A 27,108-nucleotide genomic window follows, 5' to 3' on the forward strand; every position below is an offset into this window, starting at 1 on the left:
GAGATTCACAGAACTGCTTCCTGAATATTGCTTTGACTATTTTGGAATGCTTTTAATATTATCAGTTAGTATTTTTTGTAGACTGGCATGTGCTTAAAAACTGGACAAGAAAACAGAAAAAGAAATCCATATAATAAAGTGAGGTTTAGTGTTCAGCACCTTTTTTCACCTCTTAGGTGAACTTTATGGAATATTAAAGTGTTTGCCTGAAGTTGTGATTATATAAGGATATGGGACACCCACATATATGTCACACATGATTTTAAAACTATGAAAAATCAGAAAGTATCTGATGAGGCTGGATCTTCATTTATTCATTAGCCTTTGGTGCTTCAACAGGCAATTTCTTAATAATCCAGGATTTTAATTTTTCTATTTCAGTTCTGTTCAGCTCATGATTGAGGTTTGGAAAAGTATGAAGTGATGTTGATACTCCCAGAGACTTTAACATCTTGTTGGTCTCTTCACCCCATGAGTAGAGAACTAGATTATCAGCAGTTCCATGGCACTGAAATAATTCTGGAAGAGCACTTTCATTTCTTTTCAAAGCCTAGATGGAAAGGAGACACTGTGAGACATACTGCCAAAAATTTAAAAGGAATATTTACAATTACATGGTGACAATTATTGCACTTACTGATCTACATTTTAGGGGTTATACTGTACTATTTCTATAGAAGTAAATAAGGAAATACTGAAAAAAACTGCCCTTCCAGTTTTAATACAAGAACTCTTGACAAATGGTAGTGTTTACTTTAAGGTCTATATCCCTCTCTAAATAAGAGAAAGAGAAAAAACTCCTGACAGCAAATGGAGCTCGTATTATCATCACACACTTTAAAAGAATACTTATGCTTACACAGTCTCTTTAACAATTAAGGACAACTAGTAAAGCATTTCATTTGTTAATCTCTTTCTACACTTCAATATTGTACTGTCTGTGCAAAAAAGTGCAATACGACATTATTTAAAGACAGCTTTAAAGTCTCACTTTCCTAATATTCTGCTTATCTATTTCCTGGAAATGACATAAGTTTAGAATGTGAATCAACTGCCACAGACATATAAACATGTATATTGAATTTTAATAATCATGTTTTCTTATAGCTAAACATGTTTTCTATAATATCTACTAAACACTCACCTGGTACACAGCAGAGTCTTTATTCAGAAAACTGGACAAGGCAAAGACTCCTGCCAGATCCTGATGAAACCTAAAGGCCAAATGCATTGCCATTCCACCTCCCATTGAAAAGCCTCCTAGGATGCACCAAAAGAAAAAAAGATTTTTCTATAAGTCTTTGTAACCCAATGTACAATTTATTATCTTCAGACTTGTTTCTTTAATACATAATACAAAAAATAAACAAACCCATCTTGAGTATCATAAAGTTCACAAAGATTTTAGAATTACAGAGTCACTTAGGTTGGATAAGATCTCTAAGATCATAAAGCCCAACCTATGACTCAACACCACCTTGTCAAGTAGACCATTTCACCAAGTTCCACATTCAGTCATTTCTTGAGCACCTCCAGGGACAGTGCCTCCAGCACCTCCCTGGGCAGCCCATTCCAAAAGTTTAACAACCTTTTTGTGAAGAAATTCCTTCTGACATCCAACCTGAACCTGATGTGGCGTAGCTTGAGGTTTAAATCAAAGCATGATGCAATTAAGATAATGGATAGCTAAAGCAGAGCTGAAGATTCATTACTGAGAGAGGACAAAAAATGCCATCAAGTAATACTTCAGAAGGTTCAGGTAGCTGAATACTGTGGACATGCATACTCTGACATAAACGAAGTAAAACTCTGTGAACAGGTAATTCTTACTGCTTTTTGTATTCAAGTTATTTCTCCCCTAGGCTAGCAGCATTCACACATGAAAGATCTCTATTTTACATAATCAATGAGCACTCACATTCAAGTAGTATTGAGAATATTTTTGTTGTTATACCTTGGGATATATCATAAATAGGGAACAAATGCAATGTATATCCCTGAGCTCTAACAGGATCTCTGAACTAATGGCCCTCTGTGGTCCATATGTCTCTTCAACTACACTAATTCCTTACTGAAGGTAATTCCTCAGGGATGATTTTTATATGAAATGCTTATTCAGTAGGAAAGAAATCCAGACAACTACATTACTTCACAAGGACACAGTACACAGGCCATTATATTGACTGTATCCAGATAATGAATAGAGTGAAGCTTCCTTTATTTTCTTATGCACAATATGGTCACTTATTGCATTTCCTTTTGATCATTCAGAAGAATGCTGTCATCTTCAAACCCCAAAAGAAGCACTTGTACTCTAAGAGACCATTTTGCATTTGCTTACAAATAAATATAGACAATGCTTTATCAACAAAATAAAATGAAGTCCATTTTAAGTATTTCAGATTACAGGAAGAAAAGCTGCATTGAAAAGTCATTACTAGTTTGTAAATGATTTAATCTTAAAATTTTGTACCCAGTTAGTCACAATCTGGCACACTGTCTGCAATTACTCACCAGCAGTCTTTGACAATGCAGTCACCTTCTGTTTAGAAGAATATTAGGTAATGGTTCTTTTATGTGGCTCATACTACTACAAGAAAATGCAATACAAAGGACTAGCTCTTTGAATTTGATTTGCATGGGAATACCTGAAGTTTATCACCCGATACCACAACAGTCTCTGAGTAAATGCCATATGCTAAATGCTTCAAAAACAACAATTTGAATAAGCATTTATAGATGCAGACTATTTTTTCAGTTAAAAGAACCCTTTCAGTGTATGTGCATGTTTGACATAACACATAAAAGACACTCTTAGTCAAGAACTTCTAAAAGAACTCAAATTTTGGATGAAGGAAAAATAAAAGGCAGGTATAGATATTACACAAAGCCAATGTATGAAATGTCAGAGTGTAAAAAAACAGAAAAGTACATGTATACAGATGATCTCACCATGAAGAATACATAAACTCCACAGCATTGTTAAGCAGATCGTGTCAGGAGTGTTAGATAAAATCAAAATGACACAGCAACATTTCATCCTTAGATGGGCAGAACACTGCAAGGTCTTCACCAATCTACTTCTCTACTTGAGACCAATCTACCTTCAAGAAACACAAAGACTGTGCACAGAAGTTCAGAATTTGCCAGAAGGTCTTAAATTCAGAAGTACATTCACTTTCAGTTTTCCCCTCATGCCTATTTTATGAGAACTGTGATTAATGCTTCACAACAGTTAAACAGAGTTAGCTCAACAATGCTCAGGATGCCAGTTCAGGAAAGCACCTAACTCTTAGTGTTAACTTCCCTGACTCACAAAGGAGGTTTATGTGTAGACTAATAGGGGAGCACACAAAAAAGACTCAATTAGGTAAAACACTTCCAGTTGCAGAGAAAGTTCACTCAAGGATGCATTTATGACCTTGAATCTGTTTCAGTGTAGTGCTGATTTTTAGGTAGCACCTAAATCTTCTTATTGCACTCTGCAATAAGAAAGCTGCTTGTGACTCACCTTGACAGCTGAGAAAGATCTGCCGAAATCAGACAATCATCACACTTCCAAATTAAAGAATTTGAATCAGAAGGAAACTCCCATGCAATACTTTACTAAAACTAAAACATTCTTTTCTGGAATATAATCTGTAACTAACTTTGGGTGATCTCAGGCACAGGATGATGTAACACAATGTGAACAGAAACAGAATTTCTCAAATGGAATTTATTCCTGATTGAATGAGACAGAAATCCTCACCACAGTTGCCATTTTTCAGTGATAAAATATTCCTTGTAAATGGCCTTAGGAGCCTTTTAAACAAAACTCCAGTTCATTTTTGTAAAAGATCTTGATTTGTATTAATTTGCTTCCCATTTGTATTTGCCTGAAATGATAATCTGGTCCATGATGACATTTGAATGTTATACAGGGTTCAGGAAACCAAGTATTTACCTTCTGTCAAACTTTAGCTTTATTTGTTTCTTTATACTTTGTTTAACAATGTCTGTGTTTGCATCTCAGAAAAGACAAACTTTATTATCCAGCACAGATTTATTTTGTATCTCCTGTCCTGTATACATAAGAGAATGCTAAAATTGCCCTCTCCCCTATGCATCACTTTAGTGGCTGCAATGAGCTATTCCTGTATTCACAAAGTTCTTTAGGTGTTCAGTCTTCTTCACAGAAAAAGCAGCTCTCTAGCACACACAGGTTTGACGTTGCAAAGTGCATCCTGAATCATACAAACTTGACTGTAAAACACCTTAGTCCATTTGTTATAATGATTATGGAAACATCACTTTTTCACGCTTTTCAGTAAAACTTTAACATGTGCTCAAAGCTGCTTGCCATACTAGAAATCACAGCCATGGGGAAAAAAAACCAGTTATGAATTATATCTAGTGCACAAATTTTGAAGAGAAAAAAAGAACAGAAGCTAAACCCCAGATTTTGATGAAATTAGGATTTGGACTTGGGTGTAGGGATGCAGTTTGGGGTGTTTGTTTTAAGCAATATTTCTTCACTACTTTCTCTGTATTAGTTGTTCTTCATCTTTCCTGTATTTCTTTGCATTTGTTAGTACATCTTTGGTAACAAAGTGGCAAGAAATGAATCCTCCAGCACATAGAGCCTGTGCCAGCCCAGCACAAGACAAACACTCTTCTGTTGTATAAGGCTACACCAGCACAGTCAGAAATTGTCTTGGCCTGTTCTGATATTATTACAATACATCACATACTCTTGCCTCCTTTTCATTCCATTCTCACAGCATTTTTCATTCTCAATTTTTCCTTTTTTAGTATTTCAACTTAGAGTTGCTTTAATCAGTTTGTTATCAAGAATTTCTCCCTAAAGTTACATTCCAGCTTACTTTCCCTCTCCCTAGGGACTAAGTGATTTACCTTATATTAAGGGTAACAGCACAACCTTGTTCTACACAGCATCTGCAAAGAAGCTGACTTTCTGTTTTGACCTTCCATTTTCATCAATGAATGGAAGTATTATATACATTTAACAGTGTTCACAAATGAATATCAGCAAACAGTAAAATGCCAGTGGAACAGCAAACTCCCTTCTCCACAGAACTCCCTGAACACTGCTCCTGTGTTAAGTATTCAAACACTTGCTTTGTCTCAAGTGAATTTCCTCACAGCAGTGATTTTCTCCTTTTAATCTCTTCATGAAACTTCATCAAACCCAAACTTTGCACAGTAGCAGAACTGCAATGAACAATTTCCACCTTTGATAGCCTTGTTATTCTGGTTGTTACTTAGACTTTACAAGAGCAACAAACTTGAGAGTCATTACAAGAACAAAGGCAACTTTGCTTGAGTGGCTCAGCCACTTGCTCTTGTTAGGAACGTGAATTAACTTGCTCCCCAACTTTCTCACCAGTCAAAACACATTTTGAAATGCATATTTAAGTGGTATGACTTTTACCACTTTCTTGTAAAAACAAATGTACTATTGTTTCTAACCAGTTACATTTTATTTTCAACTATTACAGGTAATAGAGGGGAACCCAACATGTGTACCTAAGGGGCTGTAATTTTTAGCACTGGAAGGAAAATAAAATCCATTAAAATTCTCGAATCAATTTTTATTAAGATGTTACTCTGCCAATCTATGGCTTGCTTCATTTACCCAGTGTGCGTTGTCTTGGTGGTTTCTACAGAGGACAGCAGTGTCCTGCTGCAACACTAACCTGTCGTTTTTACAGTCACCATAACTGCACAACATGGGAAAAAGGAAGAGAAAAACCTATCCTTTATGCTCACAGTATTTGTGACTCTAAACTGAATCACAGGAAGGAAAGTGGAAAATTGCTCTCTAAAGCAAAGAGTAGCAATGCAAAGAAACAAGCTGCTGTTCTGCAGAGCTGTGAACCTTCTGTTAGCAGAGGTCTTTTAGAATTCAGAAAAGCAATGATAAGGATTTGCCTAAATAGAGCTGAGCCTGCACTGGCACATGACAATGGAATAGCAAATGCTGTGAAGTCTCACTTTTCTGTGACTCTGTTGGCACAACTGGGAAGAAAGTACAGGTTAATGTGTACCCTGTGGCATGTCTGCACAACTCCCAAGCATTCTAAAAGCCCATCCATCCATCCATCCATCCATCCATCCATCCATCCATCCATCCATCCATCCATTTAATTTTGCACTGAATTCAGGTATTTATTAAAGATGAGTAAGGACATGTCTTCAACAGAGTTCTTAGTAAGGCTGAAAAGATCAGAACTTGATTATATATAATTATTTTCTTACCAAAGCCATTATCTTATATGCAACGACAAGATCATGATTAAATTATTTTTGAATGATTTTATTAATTTACTTCTGTGAGTCTTGTTTACTCCTAATCTTCACTATCATTTGCTAGACCTGTCATTCACCATACTGGGAATGTGTCATCTTTCAGAGTCTTTAGACACATTAATACTGACACCATCACATGTTGGGAAACAAAGTAACAAGTAATGGTCTAGTCTTGGTTAAAATTAGCATTGTACCTCCTAGCAAAAGACTTAAAAAGGAAACAAAGATTAATTGGTTAATGTCTCTTTTTACTTCTTGATGTGTGAGCTAAACTAGCAGAGATCCAAAAGAGACACATGGTCAGTTCAGATATAAAAAAAAAAAAACCAAAACCAAGAGGACCAAACATTTACCCCAAAGTATAAATGCAAGGCAAATTTACATTGATGCACTGAAAATTAATAAAATGTTGCAGGTATTATGGGGCAGATGAACTAACAGTACTTCTTTCAGCCCAGGGAGAAACCACAAAGCCATGTAATGGGAGGTAGAGAAAGAGAAATCTCATTTGAATTGCAGAGAGAAACAGCAAAATAAACCCATAAATTTCCTCTGTAAGAACAAGGCAGTAATACCTCTGAATGGAAGACAATGTCCTCCTAATAAAGACAGAAGATACAAGATAGGATGAGTGACAGCAAAAGGCTCAGAAGCCAAAAGCATTAAGTGCCAAGATTGTGGGTGAACTAGATGGCTCAACACTTCAACAATTTATTGTTGCAAGTTTTTATCTCCACATATTTATAGAATCTGTTCTCTGGGGCGTCAAAGCCAAGATATTTCCCCCATCCCATTCTCACACACACTGAGAGAGAAGGAAATGCTAATATTTACAAGAAGCACAGAGCTTTCATGTTACTTCCACCGTGGTTCAGTAGCTATGTAAGAAGTCTAGCAATAAACAAAAAGTGGTTGTGTGTCTTGTGTTATTGTTACAGCACAAGGGGTCAGGAATCATGCATGTGTTTTTTGGCATTTAGTCAAATCTACAGGACTGTTATGGAAAGTTTATTTTCACTGGCTGCTTACACGAGTGACTACAGGTGGCAGAGACCAATGTGCTTGGATCAGCACTTCTGCACTACACAAAAAGTGACCTGTGAAAGCAGGAAAGCAGTGCTAAATTAAGAACAAAAAAATAACAAAAAGACTGCCTTTCACCAAAGTGTAGTTGACTACAGTAAGCCCTATCAAAATGCTCAAAAAACGAGAGAGCCATTTCTTTCAAGAGCTTCTAACATATTCTTGAATAATATTGTTGAAATCTTAAACAGTTTTCACCGAAGTGGACTTATTTTACAGGGCACTGTCACTAAGGAAGCAATTAAAAAAACCCAAAACAAAGGAACAACCAGAAGAAAACAAAAAACAAAAGCACCACCACCTGAAAAACCAACTTAGCTTTAGATAGAAAAAGAAATTATTGTCCCACATTTTAAACTGTGGCTTGCTTGGCCAGTTTAGGAATGAATTCAGGCATTTATAAAGAAGAAATACATCCTGTTTTTAAAGAAAGGATATTATCAAAGCTCCAAGTGTCAAAATTTGACTAAATTTATAACACTCTTTTATCTCCAAAGTCAATAAAAACCTACTTACAGGACTATTTACAAAAAGCCCTTTAGCCAGGAAGACCAGTAAGACTAACTCAATAAGAATGTCTGGCTAAAAACTAAGTGCCATTATCAAATTCTGGGGATGATATAATTATTTTTTTGAATAATTATGTATTGCTGCTAGTCTCACTTCCTTCCTCCTCCAAGGTCAGAGGAAATAAAACTTAATCAGAAGTCTACTTTCTTCAAAAGACTTGTGTTAAAAGGAAAGCAACTAATGAAACTGTTAGGAGATAAGAATGGGTAGATAAGCCATGTCACAAAATTAATATGGATGTTTTAAAAATAAGACCTCCTTTAAATCCAGCAAACTAAGTAATTTATTTCTTTCGAAGTAGATTCATAGAGCAGTTGTTAAAAGCAAGGCTGCACCAGCATTTTCCTTGATTAGGAAGAGAGGAGTGGTACTGTACAACCTGGACTCCATCCTCAGCTTTAGAGTTCTGATCTGCAAGCAGTCACTTGTGAATTTCAGAGGTATCGAAGCAAACAATGCAGGGTACAATTTCTTTCAGAGAAAATGCTCTTACTGTCCCACTATCTTAGCTCTGTGGAAAGTCTGAATGGCTCAAGAAAGGGAATCATCCCCCAGAACAGCAGGTGCTGGGCTTCTCACTGTCCATGTTTGAGAGCCCACTGCTGCTCCCCGTCTCTTCCCACTCGCTCACCTCTGCACAGTGCTCTCTCAGATCTTGCCTTCTTATCCCACACCTCTGAGCTGTCAGCCGCTGCCCACCTTCCTGCTTGCCCAACACCTCGCTCACCCTCATCCAACAATATCTGACACTCACCCTCAGCCTGTAATTTCTAGCCCTGTATTCCATATAAAACCATAACCTTCAATCTTGTTATGCTCCTCATACTCATTTTGTTTTCTTTCCAGTCATTAAAACGCCCACTTACTACAAAATGGTCACTCAACCTAATTCTCCTTAACCCTTTAGGGAGCAATTAATTCCCTGTAAATACCTTCATATGACTGCTCTGCTCTTTGGCTTCTGTGACTCTACCCAAAAAGGCCCCCACTGTTCTTCACAGACTCCCAAGTTCTCCAGTTGCTTCTCTCAACTATTCTGTCTCTGTTTTCCATAAAAAGATATGTACCATTATGGATTTCCATAACTAATATGACTCAACAACACTGCACTATGAATTCATAGCAAAATTTCACCTGACTTCCCCTGCTATAAATGCCTTATTTTTTCCCTTTACCTCACAAAGGCTGCCTCCTCCAACTCCATGGTACCAGCAGTGACAAATCCATCTGTTACCTTAGGCCTCATCTTATTGTACTAGATGGATATTCCTGACATTTTCCAAGAGAAATCTAAAAAGATCTGAGAGAATTTAGTTATCTGACATTCTAAGCAAGTAACCAAACCATCCCTTATCTCCTGTACACCCATCTTCTAAACTCAGAAAAATTTCAGGCCACACATTTCTCCTTTTTGAGTGGACATTACACTATGGTGCAGACATACAGACTTGGCTTCATATTTTCTTTTGATAAAAAAATCACAGAATAGTTTGGGTTGGAAGAAATTCTAAAGATCATTTGGTTCAAACCCCCTGCCATGGGCAGGAAGTCCTTCCATTAGACCAGGTTCCTCAGGGCCCCATCCAACCTGGCCTTCAACACTTCCAGGGATGGACACCCCCAGCACCTCTGGGCAATATATTCCAGTGTGTTACCGCCCTCAAAGTAACAAATTTCTTTTTAATATCTAATCTAAACCTACCCTCTTTCAGTCTAAAGCCATTTCACCCTGTCCTATCATTACATGGCCATGTAAAAAGTCCCTCCTCAGCTTTTATGTGGGGCTCTTTAGGTATTGGCAAGTGCTGCAAAATCTCCCCAGAGCCTTCTCTTCTTCAGGCTAAATACTATAAATTTGCAAAGTACCTTTACAAAAGTCCTAGTTTCCTGTAAGAAAGAATGCCAGAAGATGGGCAATTATTTGCACGAAGTCCTAGGACATTTAATGTCACCTTTATGCATAGAGACCTTAGAGGATCTCTTAAGTTTCACTCTTCACTGCATCACACACTGGTTAATCATCAAAAATAGCACAGAAAAAGCACAAAGTTCTTGTGGAAGAACACTTAATCTTGTACAGCCACAAGTGATACAACTTTCCACTACCAAGTTCCTTATGCATCCGCATGAGTCCCCTTCTGTACTTTGGACGAAGTAACTCAGGGCTTCCTTATTTTGCTTCTTGCATAAATATTGGACTGCACCACGAGGATGTAGGCTTGTAGTCTCTGTCAGGTGGGGAAGCAGAGCTCTCCAGAGTGACAAAACAAGTACAGTTATTTCTGATTTATATGTGAGGAATGCAAACACACAGAGATGGGGACTTCCAAAGAATCTACGGGATGAAACACTCAGTGCATGCCAACTTCCTTACTCTGCTTATGACTTGGAAAACAACCTTCATACTTTGCAGTCTGGCTATTTCTAATTTTGAAGGCTACAGAGGAAAGGAAAACAGCCCAGTAGCACACTGGATCTGTACATAGAGCATCTCTCAGCTCACTCAACAGCAAAGCACCTGCACTTCTCCAGCTGCTTCCAAGCCAGCAGGTATAACAACACAGGAAAGACAGATCAAAGGGACTCTGCTGACAGCCATCCAAAACAATGCAGCCAGCACAATGAGCCAGCAAGGGAAAGGAAGCACAGGCCTTCACAGAGCAACATGGGGCTAGACCAGGAAAACACACCAGGCTGAATGGTAGTGGCTTGGCCACACAAGATTTTGATGGCATGACTTAGCTGGACATACATTTATAAGATCTCACTTTAAGAGTTTTTTCCCCGACCCGAAATAGTTTGTGGTCTAGAGATGGGACAAAGATCCATGGACTTGTGAATTCTCATTCCCTCTCTGCCATAGGCTATTTCATCACCCTCAACTCCTGTACCTCAACATCTCATCACCTACTTCACTGAAGTACTGTGAAAGTTACTGGAAATTTGTGGAAAGAGAAATAAAGATATACACATATGAACTATTACAGCTAATACTTCATTTGTTATCAAGTGTCAGCCTTTAGTGCTATGTAACATACACATTTTTCCTGCATGAATTAATTTAACCCAAAATTATTAGAGCAGTAAGGAAAAGTTCATGATTATTTATATGCTACATCTCCATTCCCCAAAATGCACGTCATTTTTGGAAAGTGTACTTTTCCATCCTTGAAAAGGGCTTAAAGGAAATAGTAAAACTATGTACTTCTCAAAGTAAATCACTGCCCACTCTATTTTAAATAATGATTACAAATGGCTGTTGCAAATAAAAACAGTTTTACATTTTGAGGATACTGCTTACAGTTAGCCCCACTCTCCACCTGATATGGGTTTAAATAAGGATTCAGTATTGCTGAGGATAGGCTACTGAAAAGGCTGTTCAGCAGTTTCAAGCCATGATCATGACCCTTCAGGACAGAGCAGATTCAAAGAAGTTAATCTCTTAACCATTAAAAAACCATTAGGATAAACACATTATAAATATAACTCTTACCTATGAGTATCCTGCTCTTGGCAATGCCATTCTTAACCTCATCATTGATCAGGTCTGTAAGGCCCCGGCACATGGAATCAATGCTTTCAATGTGTTCAGGACAGTCATTACAGATCTTATACCTGTCAAACCACACATTGGAAAAGGCTCCTTTCATGGGTGTATATGGCCTAGAGTGGTGGAACAAAAGAAAACAAAGATTAACCAAGCACAGGATCAAATGCCTTGATCATATGTATTAAATAAAAAAAAATCAATGTCTCTCCAGCAAAGGAGAGAATAAACCCTTTTGAGGTGTAACTCCATTTACATCCAGCCATATTGCATTTCCTTGCATTGAATTCATGGTCCTTCAAGAATGAAGCCAACATTTGGAAGCTATGTAAAATGCAATTTTCAGCCAGTTCAGGATTAAGGTTGGTTAGGTCAGCTAAACATTTTAAATCTTAAACCTGTCAAGAAGTTTTTAATCCTAAACAAAGTTAGGGTTGAAATCCATGCTGGAATATGATAAACTGAAGTAACTTCTAAACAAGACAGCTTTGCAAGAGCTAACTTTATGTAATTCAATTGCCTAATTCTTGACAAAACTGACAGGGGATGGGTATTATAAACTTCTAGGTGTTAAAAAAAAACCTGCCAATTTTTCTTTCTGTCAAATAAATACAGCCATCCTCATCTTAATGGGGCAGGTATCTCATAAACACAACTGAAAGAAATGCCATGTGCTTACTGGACTGGTGCACAAGCAAGAGTTATGACACTCCTCACCATAATACTTTGTAGTCAGAATGTTATTTTAAGTGCTTCAACAGGCTGCCCAAATCCTAGATAATCAAGAAACCTTCAATTCAAAGAAGCCTTTTCTTTGGTTTTAAATAAAGATGATTAATAGAGCCCTGAAATCCCAAGAAAGGTGATCTAATTGCCTTGCAATGGCTCTACAATATATTACAAAACATACTGCTATGAGATCAATCATCTCAAACAAAGCCCCTTGAAACCCTTATTTACTATGTTCAACCAGGGTAAATTCTTCACTTTTACTTAAGCTTGGATCAGATTACAATCACTATCCACAAAACAGACAGTTTTTGATACATTTCTGGATAGGAACACACTGAAAATGCTAAAGTTGACTTCTGTGCTGTCTGGAATTTTTTCAATGCTAGGATTAAACAAAGCTACAACTAACCTAAAATGAGAAAGTCAGAAATTCAGTTATTCTTAATGAAGGAACAAATTCTGCCTTTATTAACACCAGGGAGGCCTCGCATATGCAAACAGCTATTTCTAAACCAGTGCTGCCACTAGGATGAGCATTCAAGATAATACTATTTGGACTATTCAGCCATAATAGTAAAAATGAGAGACCATAGGTTTTCTTCTGCCTGTTGACATGAACACAAAAAAAAAAAGCCATGACTTAAAAATTGGTAAGAAAAATATACTGAAAGAGGCAACAAACAGCAACATATAGGTACAAACAGAAACACTACAGGTTCATAATCTTTTTCAGCAGAGCTTCAAGCTACCTAAAATGTACTCTTATTGAAAGTACCATACAGTATGTGGTCAAGTGCCTTAAGTAATCCCTCATTTCTTTAATTCAAAACAAACTGTATAGTCAAGCACCAGAATTTTAAAAATTGAGCTATTCGTTTTCAAGGTAGCCCTTACCTGTCTATTAAAAAGCTAACTCCAAAATTAAAGGAAATTCAGTGGAAAAATCTTGTATACCCAGCAATTTAAAGCTGTGTTTAAAAAATGGTATTAAAATTATTTGCTTTCTTGATTGTCTTTGCTTCAGAATCGTGTCTCCAGAAATGAATTGATCAACACCTAAGAAATAAGATTACAAATATCTAATTCACAAAAGTCAGTTTCTAAGAGCAGACATTCCAGTCAAATCTATCAAGAGCAGAATCAATGGAGTTTCTGGAAGTCACTTGGACAATGTGACATACAACAGACGAAATGTATGGGTAAACAGCATTTAAACCATTATTTTAGCTTCTCTCAAACACTTTTACATCAATCCTGGTTAAGATGTTTTTAGCAGAGTGCTTCATTTTCTAGTAAAATCAGGGTACCTAACATCTGTGTAAGAAAAGATGTGAAAGGTTTTAATATTACTACAGCATGTTGACCTGGATTTATTATTACAGCAGGTTAACCTCCAGGATGTATATGGAACATAGATACATACATATACTGCATTACAGCAATTTACTTTTACATTCCATAAATATTAAAACATGTTTCCCCACAACTAAATTACAAGCTCATGACATTTAAAATAGATCAAAATTCTTCATGAGATTGTAATACTTGATCAGATGTTGAAACTCAGGACTTCTACCTGCTGTTTTTGCTAATTCTTCATAAGACAGATGAAAGACCAACATCTTTCAAGCCCACAGGAAAAGACTCCCAAGAAAACAGACAAGTGGCTTTCAGCTGCCCCAAAAACATCCTTGCAAGCACTCTTGATTTCTCAGAAATGCATTAAAAATAACCTTTACATAAAGCTGAGAAGTAAGATTCTTTTAGTGGTTCACCCAACTGGCACATCTGTTTTAGTCATTCACCTTTTTCTTTAAATAATCCCTTTATTAGCTGGCACACTACAACTCAGACATTACCATGGTAAACAAATATGTTTGGCATGGAACCATCTGTACAGCTCCAAGAATACAGCACCAAATTTTTTCATACAATTAAACCACAAAAAAAAAAAAAATTCCCTATGTTACAGTGACATGAGAAGCTGTACTGAAATATACAAAACAAAAAAAAAATACAGAGTGCAGTGGAAACTCCATCCAACAAGATCAACATGGTCAGTTAAGGACAATGTCAGACCAAATAATCAGCTTTAAGTTTGGAATTGTTTTTGCTCTCTTAAGTTTTAATTAAACTCATCCCATCAGTCCATCTGTGCCTCACTTTCTTTATTCTCTTTTAAAAATGATACTAGAAATAAAGCTCTGTCCCAAAAACTGTGGACTGTTCAAAGTGGAAATGAAAATATAGTCCCCCAAGCTGCATGGATATTTTTTCTTATTTGGTTTTAAGGGGTGTATATGAGTATGTTTTGCTTGTTCTGGAGCACATACAAGATTCAAATCCATATAAGAAAATACGAATCAAGAATCCTCTCTCTGTGTAGATCAAACTTCCAAACTTGTATCCATTTTAAGAGACACTTGAAAGAAAGTTCAGTTTGTATGAATTTCTTTCTTAACATCTAAATGTTAGGAGCATTGGCAGCAAAGGAGACATGGCTAGTATCAAACATTGTTTAAGAAACTGCAGGATTAGAAGAATTAGAGTATTAGGAGGATTAGAATCTTTAAAATGCTTCCCAACACCCCCAATCACTCTAAATCATGTTTTCTGATTACTTTATAGCTCCTATTTTTAAGAGTGTTGTTGTAGATTACTACACCTCTTGCATGAGAGTGCAGTCTCAAGATCCTACACAACACTTCAATGTCTTAAAAGGAAAATATATCCTGTAATATCTCTGTAAGTACTTATCATCCTTTCCATCTCAGACAGAAGTAATTTTCACTGTTGACCTCACTGCAAAGTTTCAAAGCAGTACATATCATTACAGATTTTACAAACTCAAGATAGATTAGCTTCTGCTAAGCTGAGTTCTGAGTAGTAATAAAAAAAAACATTATGAAAAGTAGGTAGCAGCAACACCATCTATCTCCACTTTTCTGAAGCACAAATATATCCTCTAGACCTTCTTATTCATGTTTAGAATTGTGCCAGCTAGTCTGAAATTATCTTAACAGAAGTGGAGAGCAACCCAATGATGCTACACGAGGCTCAGATTCAGATCTCAAACCAAGGCAAATTCCATCTCCAAAATGATGCTATTAGCATGGTGATTCACATAAAACTACAGGTGGTTTTGCTCATTACCCAATAAATCACTGTCCCTATCCAACATTTTAAGTTAGAAGACAAGCCAGCAGTCCTAGCTGCTTTAAATGAGACAGCACATTGATAAATGGCAAGTATTCTTCCCCCAACTCTTTCTCCTGATGCATGATTGTATCACTGCCTTCATGCTCAGCACTATGATCATTCTGCATTAGCAGACACATAAACCCAGACCTCTGATACTGGCTTACAGGCTTCCAGACAGAACTTCCCAAAATGCCAGACAGAACTGGAAATTTATAGTGAAGTTGGGCTTAAAGATTGAAATAAAGATTGAGAAAGATAAAAAATTACTGAAATTCTTCATTTTTCCTGCTTCCCAAACCCATCTCCTCTCAGTTAGGAGGTAGGGCCTCTCAAATTGCAATATTGTCTTTTGGAAGACTGTGCAGCCCTCTGAAAAATCTACAGGGCACACTACCTCAGCAGTTCCACATTGTTCTGCTGAGACTCCAGCTGGAGAACTACATCCAGTCCTGGAATCCTCAGAACAGGAAAGACACTGACCTGTTGGAGCAGGTCCAGAGGAGGGCCACAGAAATTATCAAATCACCTTTTCCCGCAAAGAAAGGCTGAGAGAGTTGGGTTTGTTCAGCCTGAAGGAGACCTTATTGAAGCCTTCCAGTACTTAAAGGGACCTATAAGAAGATGGGAACACACCTTTTAGTGGGACCTGCTGCAACAGGCAAAGGGGGAATGACTTTCAATTTAAATTGGTTGGATTTAGACAAGATATAAGGAAGACTGGTTTTCACAACAAGGATGCTGAAACACCAACACAGGTTGAATACAGGTGGCAGATGTCTCACCCCGGAAACATTTTAGGACGGGCTGGATGGGATTTCAAGCCACATGATCTAGTTGAAGATGTCCCTGGTCATTGTTGGGGGGGATTGAACTAGATGACCTTGAAAGTCCCTTCCAATCCAAAATATGGAGTAGTTCTAGAAGCAAGTCTTAACTCTCTTAAAGCTGATGGCAGGTTTTCTGATTGAAAGCATATTACTCCCTAATCCCAAATTCTCTCATAGCATAATGTCACTGCTGAATTTCAGTACTACATTTCAGTACTAAACAGAAAATTTAGGTTCCCAAATATGATTTTTAATTCCTACTGTCTGCTTGAAGCAGAAAGCAAATTTTAAAAGAAATGGGGAGGAAAAGAGAGAATTCAGCTAGTCAAATAAGATGTATAAATCAGAAACTCTAGTCCAAGGTACATCTTGTGTTAAAACTGAGGCTCAGCATATCTTAAAAATGAAGCTTTGTGGTATGGTAACAGAGCATATGATGTGTCCAAAATTCAAGCAGCTTTAACTTAGAACTATACTTTAAAAAAAAATTACCAAAAGGAAGGCAAGAGTCATCTCCATGAGGAGCAATTTTGGCTGTTCTCCAGGAAAGGCTGTGCCTGTTCACTCAACCACATGCAAATGCTTTTGATAGAGTTGTTCTGGATGCACATTGTCTGAAATGAGAGCTGACTGAGCCAGTACAGAACGGTTACCTGAAGAAATACTATGCTGACAGCTTTTGTTACTTGAGACAAATCCTATTCATTCAAGACAAAGGGAGCTGCAAGAGAGTCTGGCATAAAACTCAGTGGGAGAAATTAAGTTTGTTTCTGTTTCTTTGTTTTTGTGGGTTTGCTGGGTTGGTTTTGTTGTTTGGAAGATTTTTCTTTTTGGAGAGAGTGGTGTAAATTCTGGGGATTGGTACTAATCAGAGAACAGCAATAATTTTATGGTTGAAAAGACCATAAAAGACCTTTAATACACATTGCCAGTTCCTCAGCAACCAATAGTGGCTGCCTTACAAATTCACTGAAACAAAGTGGCAAGAGGCTAACCAGGGTCCAATTTGCATCAGTTCTCCATTAGGGGTCTCAAAGGCGATCTGGGATTTAAAGTGGCATCTTTCACAAGCTGGTGGCAAACAAAACTGAGGATGGATGAATGACACTAACTAAGCACAGAAACCTTTGAAAAGACTGTAAAGCAAGAGCACAGAACGGCACATAACTTAGAAATCCACAACTGCTTGCAGGAAGGGTGATATAAAAATGACTGTCTCCAATTCTTCTGTACTGGAAAAGGGTTGAGAGAAGAAAAACCAGATGAAGGATGCCTAAGAGCACAATGCAGTAAAAGGGATTACAAATCCAAGATTATTTCTATTGTGTTCTAATTTGTTTTCCCCAAGCATGATTTCAGTTATCTCTGACAAGTGTTTAGTGCATCCCATGTTTTCCTCACCTAATTCCAGACCAGAAATAAAAGGGAAATACAAAGTTTATCCAAGCATACTTTAAGCATTATTATGCAGAACACATTGAACACATTCTACTTAAAGGAGATGAAAGAACCACCCCATGATACCAACCCAAAACTTTCCCATTTCTCCCTCAAGCTCCCACCTTTAAAAAAGACTCCTTTGTGTTAAATTTATGAATGAGGTTAGGGCTTACAAAAGTCAAGGATTAATAGCATTTGCTTGAGCCAAAAACAGTATGATAGGCACTGTGCACGCTCCCCTCCATTCCATCTCAAGTCCGAGCTGCAGTACCCCTGCTGCTTTTCCAATCCCAGGCCTCTCACAGGCAGAGGCTGCCAGAGGAGCTGAGTGGTGCCAAACTGTCTGGTGGTTTTGTGATAGAGCCAGATGGGGACTATGGTGAGATGAAGCTCATTTCCACCCATGAGCTAAGCAAAGATGTGAATTGAGGAGAAGAGATGGAGCAGTGGGCCTTTTAGTCCTTACCAGCCGCATAATGATAATGAAAATTAGAATACATTAGGGCCCCTGCACCCCAGACAACAAGTTCTGCACAGAGGTTTACATCCCACAGAAAGGTTTGTTGAGTGAATGTCAAAAAGATCCATAAAATAGCCAAAGTAGTTATTATAGTTTATAGTTGATTTTCTGACTTGCAAAAGAGAAGGACTGTCAGAATGGAATGCAAGACAATGCAAAGAATCTTTGGCCTAGATTTTTTCAGGGAATTATAGAAGGCAAGGTATATGTATTAAAACAAGCAGAGCCTAAATGGTTTTAGATTTACCACGTTAGCTCCTGCAATGCCAATTTAAACTATCACTTTCTATTAAAAAAAAAGTTTAAATTGGGTGGTATTCAGTTCTGATTTAGAAACTCAATAGAAACCTAATGTTTAAGTCACAATTGTAGCAGCTGAAACAGTATTTAATGTTGTAGGCATCCTGACCCAAATAAAAAGGGAAAAAGGAAACCCTTTCCTTTAAAACTATTAGTGTAGACGTGGCTTTAGGGATTGCATCAGCTACTAGGGTTCCAATTTGAGCTTGGGGTTTTTTTAAAGATATATATTAGAATTACAATGGAGAGAAAATAGAATTCTGTTATGTTTAACAAGTTTAATCTATGTGCAGAAGCATTAATCTTGACAGAAAGCTAGACGCAGCTAAAACAAGTTCTCTGCAGTATATTACTGAGATACCTGGAAAAAAAAAACAAACCTCCAAGCAATGTGTAAAACTTTTAATTTGTAAAGCAAAATTTGTAAACCCCAGGCAAATGCATCTAATTTCCAACAATATTCCAAACTCAGGTGTCAGTACTCTCACTACATCACATCAAGTCTTGGAATCCACATATTTTTTCCATTTTTATCTAAGCATGCTTTTTACCATATGCGATTTATTTAGTATTTTTGGAAGTTTTTCTTTTTTAACTGTAAATTTTACTATCCACATTCTGTTATTTTTGCTCAAGAAACAACCAAATATGAGACTCAATGCACTTTCCAATGTGATGGGGAATAAGTGAAACAAAATGCTGTTAACACTTCCTGTCCAGGGGGCATCAGGTGATTGCTCTCTGCACAAACCCTGAACATCACAAAAATTATTAAAGTAAATCTCTTTTAAAAAAAGAAGTGTGACTTTTTACAGATACCTAAAGAGAAGAGTAAAAAACAGTTTTATAAAATGTAGTTCAGTTAAATTCCATTGCTTTTACCCATAATCTTCTTCAGTGTTTGCTGAAATCAATGCTAGTGAAGCCAAAGAACATATTTCAGAATTCTTCCAGATTATATGCTGGACTGGTTTTCCAAAATAATTTTCAAATATATTGACTCTTGAATCAAAACATGTCTAAACCTCTGATGCTGTACAAATGAAAAATATGCATGTTTCAGCACCTGGGATAAAATCTAAACAAATCCATCCTCCACAAAAAAAAAAAAAAAAAAAAAAAAAAAAAAAAAAAAAAAAAAAAAAAAAAAGTTGTGTTGAAAAATGTGAATTCCATGGCTTTTCAAAACTCTATTGAACAGACATGAAGAATGTATATCTATGGATCTATTAACTGCCATCAAAAATATGAAGAGGTATTCCCAACCTGCAGTTTATCCTGCCAAAGCCCCCAGCTTTGCAGTTATATCATCATGCTTGTACTGGCATAGTTGCTTTGACAGAGAACATTCACTGTGCCTGTGCAAAGCTATCCCGGAAACGACAGGAGCTCAGAGCGTGAAGCACATCCACATCAACAGCATTTTAATGGCCAGAAGAGCCATCAGCCAATCCTAGGAGGGCGTTGCCAAGCTTGAAGCTTTTCTTTGATTTCATCATCAGCACAAGAACCTGCAGGCAAGCTCTGCACTGGCGGTGCAGTGGCAGGTCAGAGACCCACAGAGGCTCTCTCTCAGCAGCCTGACTTTCAGCCAGCACATTCCTCAGCCCCTGGGTGGGCAAAGAACCTGGTGTCAGAATCTTCTCAGCAGATCTGTATGTCCATAACCACCCAGCTATACGTCTCATTAACAAGAATGCTGAATTCCTCCCCTGCTGCCAGAAACATTTGGAGTTCTTATCAAAATATATATGCATATAAATATACACATAAATAAAACCAACATATGTACTCAAGTTGAATTACTTTAATGTCAGCCATTCAAGTTTGGAAGGTCTAGGCCTTGCTTTTATTTTCTGTGGAAGAAAGGAAGACAACTGTTACAAAACCATTTCAAAAAAGCATAATGTGGTTTGTTCTTGAATAGCAAAACAATATGAAATAGGTCTGTAAATGCTTCGTTATTTTGGTTTCAACCAATGACATGTATCATCACAAACTTCAGCACTGCTGCAAACAGTGGCAAGCTGCTTAGGAGCATCTGTTTTATTTTACTGTGTCAGCTAGGGCTGTTCATCAGCAACAAAGAGCTATACACAAGAGTGCTTTGCCAGTTAAAGACAAACAGTGTGGGTATTTTATATTCTTTGAATGTACAACTTTTCTGTTTTGCTAAAAGCCACTTAATCAGCTCATGCATGACTCTACCTGCTCTAGAAAAGAACAAGAATAACCTCAACTTAAAAAAGAAAAGAAGAGAGTGAAATAAACTGTTTATTCACATATTTTAATAACAACAAAATCTTCTGTTTAGCAAAGTACTGAAATTCGAAGTCATAAGATAAAAACAAATTCCTTCATTTGAGTGGGGAGATGTTGCTGGTTAATCATTCATACATCGTTTACATCTGTAGTTACCCAAAGAAAACCAGAATAAATAAGAAAAGGACTGGACCTCAGAAGTGCAGTGGGATGGAAAAGTCAAGCATTGGCCCACCAGATGTGGTCTGAGGTGCTCTGGCTACATATAACAGAAGGGAAAAAAATAATTTTCCAGGGAGGCAGCTCCTCCTGCATTTCCCCAGTACCTGCTGTGCTGGGAGGGAAGAAGTGGAGCCACTCAGTGTGTGTGATGTGCCACTGATAACTCTAGCATCACTTCAGCCTGTCATCAGGCTGAAATTATTTACAGAAAATGGGATTCACTCCCTGCTAACCCAGAACACAGTGCTTCAAAAGCTTCCACTCACAGGCTTGATTTTTCTGTAACACAGCGAGTACATTCACTGCAATCTCTCAGTTGCTTTTCCTGCCCAAGTAGACCATAAAAAATACATGGTCAAGGAAAAGGGTTTTTTTTTCATGTAATAGTGAGTGCCAGACAAAATCTGCTATTATGCTTGTTTAAACCCTCCAAGAATTTTTCCTGACTTTGAAACCTCTGTACCTCAAAAGTCTATGTAACAATTTCCTTTTCCGTTCAGCATTCATCCACACATACACAAATTCAGAAAGAAACTCAACCCCATTACCTTTCAAGGAAACATTCTCCTAATTTAGAGCCACAGACACCTTAAAAAAATTGTATTAAGAAAAATTAAACACTTTTAAAATTTAGTATTATATATTTAATATATGTTACATACATACTATATGTAATTAATTATATATTCCATATTTAGTATTACCTTTGGATAGCTATGGGGGTAGGTGTCCAACTTTTATCCTCTAGGTTTGACCACATAAACTTTCAAATTCCTGCAGAAAAAAATTTTTATCTACATATCCATCTACCACTGAATACACAGTGTCATTTAAAAACAAGACTTGAGCTCACAGCAAATGTTGAACTCAATTCTCTTTGAAATAGTTGGGCCAGGATTCAAACAAGAAGTTATGTGCATTTTTGAATTCCCAGTCCTTTCTCCAGGAGCTGAGGATCTTTGACATCCTACCTGCCAAAAAGACTGACCACCTTCAGTACTGAAACCTGGCATTAAACACAAAACAATATTTTCATAATTAATATGTGGGAGTTATTATGGGTAGAATTGTGATCTGGATCATGACTCTCTAATGCCACTACAACACACATTGCAGGATCATCTTCTACTTATGTGATGGAAATGGAAAGCTACTATGAGTACAATACCCAAATTTCAAATAGAGGCTGTGACTTCTGGGAATCCTTTAGAGTCTTAACCACTTAAAATCACAGTTCCTGGACAACAATGCACGGTTGAGTTTCAGTTTTGTCAGAAAGCATATACATGAGAAAGAAGAGAGAACTGTTAAGACAATTTGTACTAATATCCAGAACTGTACTTTATAGCACTGGAACAGAGGAACTTAATCCTACAGTTACAATATATTAAATGGTACCTGGCAGGAGCTGTTGGGTAAATTACTTTTATATGTTGGAATGCCATGTCTTGATTCAAAATCTGTTTTATCCATGCTCTTGCTCCTTGGCCAGTATCACCTGTATCACACAGAAGAGTACAAGAATTATGCAGGGCATTTAGCAAAAAAATGATACAATATCAAATATATTTCAGATTGACTTAATTTCAAATTATGAGGTTAATACTGTAAAATGCTAAAACAGGACTTTCTAGAACAACTTCAGTTCCCTTTCCAATGGATTCAAAACTTCCTAGAAAAAGACTATAAGAGATGCCACAACGTAAGTTTAATCAATACTTCACTACATTTAATGACTTAAGCATCTCCCAAGCAGATACAAGGTTATTTGTGTCTTACTCTCCTACTTACAGTTGACCATATTTGCTCTTAAGTGATAAACAAAAATCTTGATGAACATCTTAAAAAGTGAGGTAAAATAATTGTTGGTCCCCTTAGAAAAGTTAATTAATTTTACTAGAGAATTTTATGTAACCCACCTCAGAGCGCAGTAAAAAAGATCTTCACGTTTAATTATGCTAACATTGCACATAGGCTTTAAGGGAAAAGATAATTTGTAAAGAGATAGGTTCAGCTAAAATACCTAGCAGACTCTTAAAGAAACTTTAACCACACAGTTCTGTTTGAAAACTAGTTGAGATCCACTCCCAATCTGTTTTTTTCCTAGCCTCACCAACACAGCCTCTGGCCAAAACCCCTGTAGACTGAAGTACTACAAACAGGATGAATTCTTCTGTAGATAGCATTTGCTCCTTTTAAATAAATATACATATATACACCAGACAGTGCCTACAGTTTGTCTTTGCACCACTGCAGTGTATATTCAGCCATAATTTCACTGCAACCCCTCTCAAGAGCAGGCACGAGTAAGTCCTCAGTGTATACTTCAAGCTTAAGCAAATCAGTCCATCAAGGAATATATTTTACAGTAGCAAGGATGTTCAACCTAAAAAATCGAGTGGCAGCTCAGCAAACTGGAATTTCACTACTGCCACTCATGCCATAGGACTTCAGTCTTGCTTGAAGTTGAGGTTCCCACATATTATCAACTCAAAATGCTAAAATTCTCTATTATTTTAGTTCAAGTTGTTTGGTTTGACTTTAGAACTTGCTCCATTCTTTTCAATAAAATGGCCAAACCAAAAGAAAAAAAATGCCACTGTCCTTAGCCAGGCTTATTGGCACATTACATGGGCTCATCTGAACAAGCCACATGAATACACCAATGCATTGTTAAATTTATCATAATTCCCCAATGGAGAAAATCTGCTCTTAAGCATTCTAACAAAATTGAGATGGTTTTTATTTACAAACATAATTAATGTATCTTCAAAATTAAAACAGAAGGCAAGAAGGATTCAAACCCAGCAATTTTCTTCCTGTTAAGCACAATTAGCATAACTAGAACTAGCTGTTCTCTGACCCAAATACTCCATGTGACAAAAAACAGGGTTGCAAAACTGACACAGATCTCACCCTGTGCTAAGTTAAACAGTAAAATCAAAGTTACTTCCTTAACTAAATGCTTCCAAACACACCCCACAAGCATTTTGCTTATGCAAGTACAGTGATCTGAAGTCCACAAGCACCTCTGATTCTTCTGGGACACTCCTGACACACAAGGGTTTCCTCAAGGCTCTTGTCACCTCACTTATAAACAATGTATCTTAGGGAGGCTTGAACTAACACTTTTTTTCCCCTTATACACTGCTTTTGTTTTGTTGTTTTTGTTTTTTTTTGGTTTTTTTTCAGTTAGAAAGCCAAGATCTAGGCCTTGCAAATACTTGCACAGAATGAACCCTGAGGTAACTCAACCAACTATCTAAATGATTACAGAATTGGGACTTGGAACTTTACAAATTCCTTAATGATGTAGGATAAATCATTATTCTATTATTTATTCCCACCTCTTAAACTTCACAAAGATCTTCAAAAACCTCTACTGTTATTGAATACAATTTGTCCATGAAAAGGTCACAGAAAACTCAGTAAGACAAAATTTAACTATGACCTACTGTGTCAGGAACTGTCATGGTCCAAATGCTACTCAAATGTGAGCACTTGTATGCTCAGACAATGTATTTTGATTTTAGGAACGGAACTTGGAGGAGAGGGAGGATGAGACTGTGACATCAAACAAAAGCCAACAAATCTGAAATGCTAGTCTTTCAGGCTCTTTGGAAATTTCTGCATTATATGTTTTGAACACTACAAAAAAAAAGCAAATGATGGGTGATTCTGCTTTGAGACAGTTTACAAAGTGAAAAAGACTGATGGCAGCTCTATTATCTTCTTCTCCCTCCTTAAGTAAAACATTCCTTTCAAACACTGGCTGTATTTCCAAGTTTTCTTTCTATGCAAAGTTTAAATTTAATGTGTAACATGTAGACTGGACATTAGGAAAAACTTATACACCAAAAGGGCTTTCAAGCACTGGAACAGGCTGCCCAGGAAAGTCACTGAGTCACCATCCCTGGAGGTATTTAAAAGATGTGTAGATGTGGCACTTAAGGACATGGTTTACTGGTGGACTTGGCAGCATTTGGTTAATGGTTGGACTCGGTGTTCTAAAAGGTCTTTTCCAGCCTATGATTCTGTGTTTGTTACAACTTGCAAAGTTGCAATGCTCAGCCTAAAAAGCTATTACACACTTGCTATGTCCAGTTGCCTTCCCTGCAAAGCTACAAATGGAACCTCTACATAAATCTGATGTATAGCACCAGGGTTGTTCTAATACTTTTCTATACCGTTTTGCATTTGCATTCTGCACTTGTTATAGTTTGTCTGGAGCAAGCATTATGTACAAAATGGATTCATGTAATTTACCACCACTTTCCATCACAAGTGCTGTACAAAGGTTTACAACTCAGGTTTACAGGCCAGCCCACAGCAACAGCACTGTGGCGACTTCTGTTTTAAATTCTATTCTGGAACTGCTAGAAACCAAATAAAACCACCCCATTACAAACATTATGAACAAAATAATATATATTAAAAAAAAAGAAAATTGTAGAGTACTTTAACCACATGTGGAATCAACCTCTAACCATAATCCTCCCTTACTCCTCCAACATTACAGAAAATTATTTCCTCAAGCATTAAAGCATTAGCATTAACAAGAGAGCTGGACACATAAACTCTTTCACTTTCATTCTTTTACTCACAGAATTTTTAAAAAACAAAATTAAACTAGACTATAAAAAAGAAACTGATTTAGTAAGGACACACATCTTTGTTAAACTAAACAGAAGCACCAGCTAAAACAAAAGTAAGCAAAAGACAGGGAAAGTGTTGAGCATGTTACCATATGCACATGGCCAGCTCAGTAGTATCGATTCTCAAGGCCTTGGTCTAATAAATCTAAGATTGCTGGTTTTTTTTCGTTTGTTTTTTTTTTTTTTTTCCCCCACATCATGTGTACCTTGTTGTTATTTAGCTCATTAGAAACTACTTTTGAGGAATTAAACCCAACAAAACACATGTTCCCCTCCTGCTCTCAGACCAGTCGCTGATGTCGGCAACTCCCCTCTGCAGAGCATGGCCGTGAAGCCCGTCTGGACATGGACAGGGCCCTTTTGAACAATCAGAAGTTGACAAATGAACACTGGCTTTTAAAGGGTGCCTCATGCCGATTCTAAACCAGCAAGAAACACTTTAACTGGGAAAGTCATCCTCCGAATGTGGCTACTCTCTGAGAAGGGCAATTTAGGGAGTAACAGGACTGGAGAAAACGGCACGAAGTGTAAGGTCGGGTATCAGGAAAAGGTTCTTCACCCAGAGGGTGGCAGGGCACTGGAACCCGCTCCCCAGGGCAGTGGTCACAGCACCAAGCAGACCGACAGAGTCCAAGAAGCCTTCGGAGAGTGCTCTGAGGCCATGGTGTGACTCTCGGGGTGTCCTGTGCCCGAGGAGCTGGCCTGTGATGATCCTGACGTGCCCCTTCCCACTGAGCACGTTCCGTGATCTCCCGGAACGCGTGTGTTCTCACGGAACTCCGGGGACCGCACACGGCTTTGCCGCCCACCGCCTCCACCCTGCGGGGCCGCGGAGGGCAGAGCCGCGGGGCCAGGGTCACCTCAAAGCCCTTCCCAGTCCTGGCCGCCCCGCCCCGCCGCCCCCCTCCCGCATGGCCCTGCCCGCATGGCCCGCTCCCGGGAGCGCCCCGTCCCCACGGGCAGCGGGAGAGAAGGGAGGGAAAGCAGGCACCTGAGCCGTGCAGGAAGATGAGGGAGGCGGTGTGCCTGCCCGCGGGGGCCACCACGCTCCGCTGCAGCGCTGCGGGCGCCGCCATGCCCAGCGCTCTCCTCCTCCTCCTCCGGGCCAGCCCTGCCGGTTCCGGGCCTGCTGTCGCCCTGTCTCCGCCCCCCGCTCCTCTGCTGAGGCGCCCCGGGCTCTCCTGGCGCCGGGCTAGGAAATTTGTCACTGCAGGCACTGCGCTGGGTGAGCAAAGCTTGTTTCCAGGCAGCGCGGCCTGGCTCCGGACGCCGTATTTAGCAGTGCCCTGTGACAGGGACCGATCCGCCCCTTCGGTGTCACACGTGAGAGAGAGAAAGCCCCGCGGGCGTGTGCCCCTGTGGACTCCCTGCCTTTATACGAATTAAGTTGCAGGACTCCTCTGTCTCCTTTTTGGACATGAACCTCTGGCGTTTGTG

The 27,108-nt window shown here is 38.2% G+C and overlaps 1 protein-coding gene across 1 annotated transcript; it reads right to left on the reverse strand.

Moving 5' to 3' along the window:
• Positions 1–293: 293 nt before the first annotated feature.
• On the reverse strand, positions 294–26,885 carry LYPLAL1 (lysophospholipase like 1). The gene is made up of 5 exons (XM_059468501.1): positions 26,663–26,885; positions 22,415–22,514; positions 11,459–11,628; positions 1,145–1,260; positions 294–550 (listed from the first exon to the last, which is right to left on the reverse strand). Exons 1-5 carry the CDS (start codon positions 26,745–26,747, stop codon positions 311–313), a joined length of 711 nt encoding a protein of 236 aa, XP_059324484.1. The 5' UTR covers positions 26,748–26,885; the 3' UTR covers positions 294–310.
• Positions 26,886–27,108: the final 223 nt, after the last annotated feature.

Source organism: Ammospiza nelsoni, chromosome 3 (assembly GCF_027579445.1).
Source record: "Ammospiza nelsoni isolate bAmmNel1 chromosome 3, bAmmNel1.pri, whole genome shotgun sequence".
Taxonomy (NCBI): domain Eukaryota; kingdom Metazoa; phylum Chordata; class Aves; order Passeriformes; family Passerellidae; genus Ammospiza; species Ammospiza nelsoni.